The sequence below is a fragment of the Anopheles arabiensis genome, chromosome 2 (assembly GCF_016920715.1).
Source record: "Anopheles arabiensis isolate DONGOLA chromosome 2, AaraD3, whole genome shotgun sequence".
NCBI lineage: Eukaryota > Metazoa > Arthropoda > Insecta > Diptera > Culicidae > Anopheles > Anopheles arabiensis.
Window position 1 is genome coordinate 76088127 of NC_053517.1, and position 7936 is coordinate 76096062.

The following is a 7936-nucleotide window of genomic DNA, read 5'->3' on the forward strand; positions in this document are numbered from 1 at the left end:
CCAGCATGCTAGCCATCATGAAACCGCTCAAGACGACCGGAAACGGAAACGTGATCCTAACGTCGGCCGGGTCGCTGATGGCGACTACGATTACGAGCGGCACGAATGCGACCGGCGGCGGCGGTGGCAGCGGCAGTGCTAGCAGCAACGGCAGCAGCATCTCGCTCGGCAGCCGCAAGGAAGACAAGATCATGTTCCAGCACGAGAACGACGCAAAACCGTGGAAGTGCAAGAGCTGCGGCCGCAACTACAAGTGGAAAAACAGCCTCAAGTGTCACATCAAGAACGAGTGTGGCGTGCCGCCGAAATACTTCTGCGAGCGCATGTGCGGCTACAAGACGCACATACACAGCAACCTGAAGCGCCATCTGAATTCCAAGTTCTGCAAGCCCAACTGAGACCTGGTGCTGGCGGCGACCCCGATGACGACGACGTCGATCACCGCAGTAGCAGCGCGGTCCACCGTCGGATCCAGCACTGCCGCCGTTGCTTCCACCTCGTCGTCGGCGTCGACGTCCTCTTCGGTCTCCGTTTCGTCGTACACTGCTCCTTCCGCCGCCTCCGCCGCTTCCACCTTCATCAGTACCTCCTCTTCTTCCTGCTCCTCCTCCGGCGCTGCCACAATACAGGTAGCAGCACCGCCGCCGCCGCCGCTCGCAACGTCACTTACGCTCGCTTCCGGTACAAGAACTGCCATCCTTGTCGCGCCCGCCGCGATCACCGAGGTGGAGGTCGAGACGGAAGAGCAGGAGGACTCCACGCAACCTCCCCGGACGCGACTGTCTCGCAGGCGCATCCGCCGTGTGGTTGCGGGCACGGGTATTGGAGGGGGCCAACGTGCACACATCATTTACTATTAAAGCATGTGCGTGCGTGCCGGCTGTCATGATGGATGCTGCATGAAACGGAGCACACTTATCGCCGTGTGTGCTAGTGTGCAAGTGTTTGTGAGTGTTTATATCTTATATCAAAGACACACACACACACACTCAGAGACACACTGGTAGAAGATTTACAAGATTTTTCATTCGTTAAAAGCAACGTTACTGATACGGTTGGCATTCCAATTGTATTACGATTAACACTATCGCCCCAAGATCGTTTCTAGTGTTGGTAGAAATGTGAAAATGGGTGGGCGGATAGTCGAGAATTATAAACATTTCCGTTTTTTTACCTGTAAAGGGTGTGTGTAGCAGAATGAAATCGAAACGAGGAAGAAACTGACCACATGAACATTAATTAAGAGGCAGAGATGCGCGCGCGCGTAGGAGAGAACGAAGACAAAGAGGCAAAGAGTTGAGTAGCATTATTTTGACTATGTTTAATTTAGCTCAATATTTTCTTCTATTTATTCTACTAATTAACAATGGTAAAAACGCAGCAAGGGGTTTTTTGTAATTTTAATATACTTTGGACGCGAAGAGTAAAGATTAGCCAGTAGTGAGAGGAGTCAGGCAAAGCGCAAATCAGTCAGCGGTATTCGGTAGGGTAGAAGCTTTGCCAAAACGTAGATTAAGTTTGCTTATTTATTTCAGGTTTATTTGTCCCTCGACTTCAAACGTAAGGGTGGAATGCGCATTTCTTGCCCTATAGCAAGGGAAATTTGAAACGACGAAAAAAAAGTGGGAAACCAAAAGTTGCTCAACCCGGTAGATGTTTGTTTTTGTTTCTTTTTAAGTTATAATGATTTTAGATTTTTTGTTTATGAATATAATTCAATTCAAATTGCATCACCATGAATGCGACATGAAACCATAACTTATTTGAACACAACAACTATACAGGCAGCGTTCCAAAAAGCGCAACATTCCTTATCTTACTTGAATGCTTTTTCCATCGTAATTCCACAGAGCCGTTGAGGAGGCAGAGTGGGTCATGGGTGTGTGGCATGAATTTATACAAACCAAAACGCTACGCTTACCCTCCCATCAACAACTCTGAAGTTTTATGCGTTTGTGTTTAAGTATGTACGAAAGTGCAATCGATCTTTTTGTCTTTTTTTGTAAACAGCTAACAGATTTCACGATACACACCCGCCATCAACTCAATTTGCCATGTGACTCGAAGGCTTTTACGCGCAGATTATTACGTGTGTACCAAGAGCAAAGAAGTTCGAAAAGGGGATCGACATGCATTTTCCCACTTCAGATAGTGTGCCATAATTTGGGTGTGTCATTGTAGTAAAACAAAAATGAAGGCTATTATAAAAGTAAATTTGTCCCAAGAATTACATGATTTACCAAATACAAAACAAAAAGCAGGAGAATTCACTAGCAGTAGAGAGGGAACGATGTTTGATTGCTGCTAGTGATGCTAAAACAGTTTTATCAACTTATCTAGTCGGATGTACTTAACTATGTTGTACCTTTTGTTTTAAATGGTAGGAAAGGCATGTAACTTTTTGTTTCCTTTAGTTTTATATACTCTTCGCGGCCAGCTATATATTATACATAAGCATATATTTTTTTTATTTTGTTGAACTTTAACATTAAGTTAATAAGTAATATATTCCGTTCCCCATTCCATTACACATTCCGGTAACACATTTACAGCACTATCAGTTTATTTGTATTTGCGCGAACCCCGCTGAGGTTTTGGAGCACTTAGAAATCTTTTCAATCCCTAATTCCATTCCATTCATATGAAAATGCAAATACTGTATTATAGCGAATAAGAAGCGCATGATAGAATGATAAACAACAAAGTTATGGATAGGCTAATGTGTTTTACACAGAGCATTGTTGTACACAAAAAACAATGAACACAATAGCACGCGCATGTATGAATATGAACACGAGCATAGAAAAAAAGGAGTCAAGTACACAGACCGGTTTGTAAACGAAGTAATTTGTTTGCCGTGTGAAAGGAGAGTGATTTGCTGTAAGAACGAATGGCTTTTCTGCTGCAAAAACAAGAAAAAAAAACAAACAAAAAAGAACAAAACAATACATGGTAGATAAATTGGCAACTTAATTGCGTCAATATAGAATCGGAGAAAAAAAGAAGATACAAAAATAGAATCGATAAGTGAGGGTTGAAAAATGTTTGCGATGAATGATAATATTTAAAATAGAAATAGATGAAACGGTGGTTTAAACAGCTGCAACACACAGCTAAAAAGACAGATAATACATTATAACAGCAAGCAGAATCACAAACAGTTTAGTTATCGACTTTCTACAGCTATGACTTAAAGCAGCCCAGGTACAGACTCCCCCATCACAACCCCCCCGTACACCACATATAAGACAAGGCAACGTAATATTAATTGGTAAAATTACACTTATATTGTCATAAGAACTATTTATCAGCTGCCTGCGGGTGAAATAGAAAACGACGAGAGAGAAGGTATAAAGTGTTTTGGGTTGAGCAATAGAAATGAGCATCGTGAAACAGAAGCAAGCAAATAGAAGAGAGCATATGTTCGATTTGCTGTTTGAATGAAAGGATAGAACTGATCTAGTGCGATGCTGAACGATTACAAACAAATAAAGAAAAGCACAGTGCAGTGTATGCATTTCACTTTGCGCAAATATGAGCAAATGATTATGTTTCAATACTTCCATGTGTAGGATGCACGGGGGACGACGCCTGAATTGATGGTGGTCTCTGCGTGACCGAGTTGAGGTAACATTTGTAGCGTGTGCTCTAAATGCTGTGGTATCACCCATTGTGGGGTTGTTGTATTAGTTTTTGTTCACTGTTTATTGCACTGAGAGTTTTTTTCTTCTTTTTATTAACATTTTCATTTTCATTTTAGGTCATCGAGGAGGTCGCTGGACGAAAAAGAACTGGCCTGTTGCACTCACACCCAGTGGTTATAAGAATCTGAACCGGAAGTTAGTTTTTCATTGGAGTGCTGGAGAACCTTGTTAGTCTATATCATATGTAACAACGCATGCTGTTTCCTGGTTTTTGGCTACATTGTAACGAAGCGAACAAGATTGTGCCAACACACCACAACATATGTGTGTGTGTGTGTGGGTATGGGTGTTTCCATATGTGTGGCCAACGCGTACTCATCGCCATTGGAAAATCAATCAGTCGATGAGAGATAGTGACTGAATGTGAAATTAAGCTTTAGAAACTTCTGTATACCGTTAATGGTTGTAGAGTTCTTCAATAAAAATGCATTCGCTTGGGTTTGTTCTTATTTTATGTCCAATCGCGCAGCTAGGAGCAGGAGAGGTTTTTTCATTGCATTTTATGGAATGATCATTTCAGTTACGATTTTTTTAAATTTTAAAATTCAAAATGTTAAAATCAGAACAGTTTGGCATACGCTCTAAATTTAATCAATGAAAAGAGGAAGCAAAAAAACGAAATAGAAAAAAGCAAAAATCAATAGTTTCGGAATCGAAGTGAAACATAAAAGTGCAATGTACTAAAACGATTAACTACTATTTATAACCTTTTAATGTAGCGAAAATTCTACTCTTGTATAAGCTTTAAATGACGATCGCAGTTTGTATTAAAATGTTCCTCTATTAGTTACTCATCGTCGTTAGGAGAAATGTACTTTGTATCATTTTCCCTTGTCAAAAATGTATTTTTCTTCTTTTAATATTTGTTAAACTCTCACTGCTTACGAGTTATTCTAAAGCAAAACAGTTAATGGAGTTTCATTACTATCGCATTTCGGGTTTATTCCTCTAGCTTTGCAGGATAAACAACAGCATAATGGAAGCGAATGCAAAATAACTTTAAACAACAAACTTTGCAGCAAACCAAAATAAAAAAACAAACACATAATTTCATTCACACACACACACACACCTACCCCCTGCTATCATGTAAAACCACAAACCAAGCGCGCGCACAAACACACCTTACCTTTAGCTCTTCGTTTCTATTGCAAATCATACATTACTGCTCTCATGCAAACTACTACACACAATTTAATGGTGGTGGCAAGATGTGGTCTTCCTTTATTATTATTCATAACTTTTATCCTTTGTTTTTTTCTCTCCTTCAAGTTTATCGTGTGTTGACGAACTTTCTCTCTCGCTCTCTTTCTCTCTTTCTCTTTAATGTATTTCAATAAGTTCTTATATCTGTTTTTACTATATATTTGACAACTCAGTTATTGTTCTGCTATAAATGTATTCGTTTGTTTGTGTTTTAAATGTGTATGTGTCTGTTACTGTGTGCGTGTGCGTGGGAAGGGTAAAGGAACTACAAAAACAACAACAACAAAAATCAACAAAACACAGGTGTTAGGGGTTAAAACAATGCTTCGGAACTGCTTTTATTAAAAAAAAAGAGACAACCCATAGATTAGAACGTGCGCTTGTGCGTGCTCCTCGTACACGCGTACAAGATTTTGTGGCTATATGTGTTAACAAAACCGTTCATTTTGCCTATAGCTCGTCGCTCCTTATTGCATATAGATATACCGTACCCGCACCAGAAGCATAGCGAACATATTTCACAAAATATTATGTGTTTTTTTGCATCAGGCACACATACAATATATATGCACACACAGAGACGGTCGTACACATGCACCCATACCAATTGGTATTCGAATTATAAATCAAAACCGAATAAAAAAAAACCCGGAGCAATCAGATTAAACATCGCACCCACTCCACCGCGTCAAAGAAGTAAGTGATAAAGAGCGAACGAATTAAATTACTTGAATAAGCATAGATTTTAATAATATCAATCCACATGGTTGCATTGTATCAAAGAAGAGTACTGTTCAGTGTGCGTGTGTGTGTGTGCGATGGTTAGTGTATATTGCGATCGAAAACTTGTTGTGTGCATATGTACCTCCATTGCTGTGTGTTTTGTTTGTTTCTGTTTCGCTAATTATATGGAGTTTTGTTTTCACTTAAATTAGCAGCTTGTGGAAATCGTATCAAACTGAAACGGCAGGGACACAGTTAGCATAACCGTGGCTTAAATGTTTGCCTATTATTATCACACCGCATACAGTGTACTGAGTGGGCGATAAATAAGTACTAATTTTACGCACATGTAACATAACTTACAGCATTGGTTAATCACACGGTTTTATACTGAATCTAAGGGTGCATATTGTGACTCTCGCAAAAAAAGAACAATTTAAAGCCCGTCTGGCTTGAGCCCTAGAGAGGTGTTAAGACTGTGCGTGTGGAAAACAAATATGCAAAAAAGCAACACACAGCCCCTAGTCATGTGTGAGAAAACAGCCAGGCACAGAGATAGAGGAAGAGATAAAACGAATATTCAATAGTTTAATCATACGAACACACTAAACTCTTGAACATTTTTTTTCTGTGTAATGCCAATTGCCACTACCACCGGGAAAAGGGATAAACACAAATGCAAAAAAAAAAAAAACAATCCGATCGGTAGCAAATATTAAACTTAAATCCAAACTCTACTTGTTCAGTTTCTGTACCCGTAGGTGAGGCGAGCGACACTGATGGAGGCCCATTGGTCGGTGGTGCTGCCGGAGGAGGAGCGCCAGAAGAAGGCAATCTCGTAACCGATCCCGGCGGTAGCGAGGGTAGTGCGGCGGCCACTGTCATAGCCGCCACCGCTGCAGCCGCCGGTGACATCATCGGGTGTTGCAGTGGCAACATCAGCAGTGCCATCACCATTACTAACAGTGGCGTGGCAGTGGCGGCAGCAGGCAATAGTGTTGAGAGCAAAGACGGACCGATGATGATGTGCACGACTGCTGGTGGTAGTGGCGGTGGTGGCGGCGGTGGCGGCTGCAGCAGTAGTGCAAGTAGTAGTAGCAGCACCAGCAGCAGCAACAGCAGCAGCAGCAGTAGTAGTAGCAATGGTGGTATCGCTAGCGGTACCACCGGTAATAGTGATGCTGCAGCCGCAGCCATAGCCCTGGCCCTGAACCAGCAGCAGCCGACCAACATGTCGGCGGCTGCAGCCGCCGCCTTGATGGCCGAATACATCAAGAGCGATGTAGTGGGGGTCACGTTCCCTTTACCTGTTGTTACTACTACCCAGCCGTCGCCACCGATCGGTAGCGGCGGCAGTGCCGGGGAAGGATCCTCCTCCCACAAGCAGCTCGTGGCAGCCTCGCTGAAGCTGCAATCTCAATCCCAACCATTGGCGCTGCACCAGCAGCAACAACAACAGCACCAGCAGCAGCAGCAGCAGCAGCAGCTACAGCAGCCGCAGCCGCAAACGACAGCACTACCGCTACTCTCACCGAAATCGCCACCGATCGATGAGCAACCGTGCGATCTGCGGATGCTAACGCCGGCGACGTACCTGCGGGAATTTGCCAGCGCGGTGAAGCCGGAATCGTTCGCGGTTGCCGCCGCCACAGCGATCAAGCTCGCCGCGTCGGCCAACACGGGCAGCGCCAGTACGGCGGCCGCGCTGCCAATGCCCATGTTCAAGGGTATCAGCATGACGACACCGCCGCCCCAGCCGGCAATGGCGATGCCTTCGCCGATCGTCGGCGGCACGTACTCCTGCACACGGTGCGGCAACTCGTACGCCCGCCCGCACAGCCTCAACCGGCACATCCGGTTCGAGTGTGGCGTCGAGCCGAAGTTCGAATGTCCCGTGTGTCACAAAAAGTCGAAGCACAAGCACAACCTGGTGCTGCACATGCGCACCCATCAGCATCGATGATCCAGCAGCAGGGGGCTGCTTACGATGCTGCGCTGCTTACTGCTGCTGTGCTTCCATTTCGTTGCGGATCATCATCGACGTCGCCAAAACGTCGCCGCTTGTTGTTGTGTCGGTTTACTTTTGCGGGGCACTTTCGTGCGGGGGGCACACGTTTTTTTTGCTGCCAGCTACGTTTGCTAGCTGTGGCGTGTGTTCGCACGTATGCAGACTCTATACACGAAAGCTTGTGTAGCAGAGGGCGACAGAGGGAAACAGAGAAGGAAACAAACAAAAAACTACACTTTCTTGTGCAGCTGTGATTCTGTTGTGACGGGCAAACGACGATGCAGGTAGAAAGGGA

At 43.9% G+C, this 7936-nt stretch overlaps 1 protein-coding gene across 1 annotated transcript; it reads left to right on the plus strand.

Moving 5' to 3' along the window:
- Positions 1-422: 422 nt before the first annotated feature.
- LOC120894117 (mucin-19-like) lies at positions 423-7596 on the plus strand. The gene is made up of 4 exons (XM_040296502.1): positions 423-819; positions 6395-6697; positions 6821-7065; positions 7189-7596. Exons 1-4 carry the CDS (start codon positions 423-425, stop codon positions 7594-7596), a joined length of 1353 nt encoding a protein of 450 aa, XP_040152436.1.
- The last annotated feature ends 340 nt before the right edge of the window (positions 7597-7936 follow it).

Coding starts and splice junctions, on each gene's coding strand:
- LOC120894117 (XM_040296502.1), top strand. CDS start 423: ATGACGACGACGTCGATCACCGCAGTAGCAGCGCGGTCCACCGTCGGA. Junction 820..6,394: donor CCGTGTGGTTGCGGGCACGG/GTATTGGAGGGG, acceptor CTGTACCCGTAG/GTGAGGCGAGCGACACTGAT. Junction 6,698..6,820: donor TAGTGGCGGTGGTGGCGGCG/GTGGCGGCTGCA, acceptor GTGATGCTGCAG/CCGCAGCCATAGCCCTGGCC.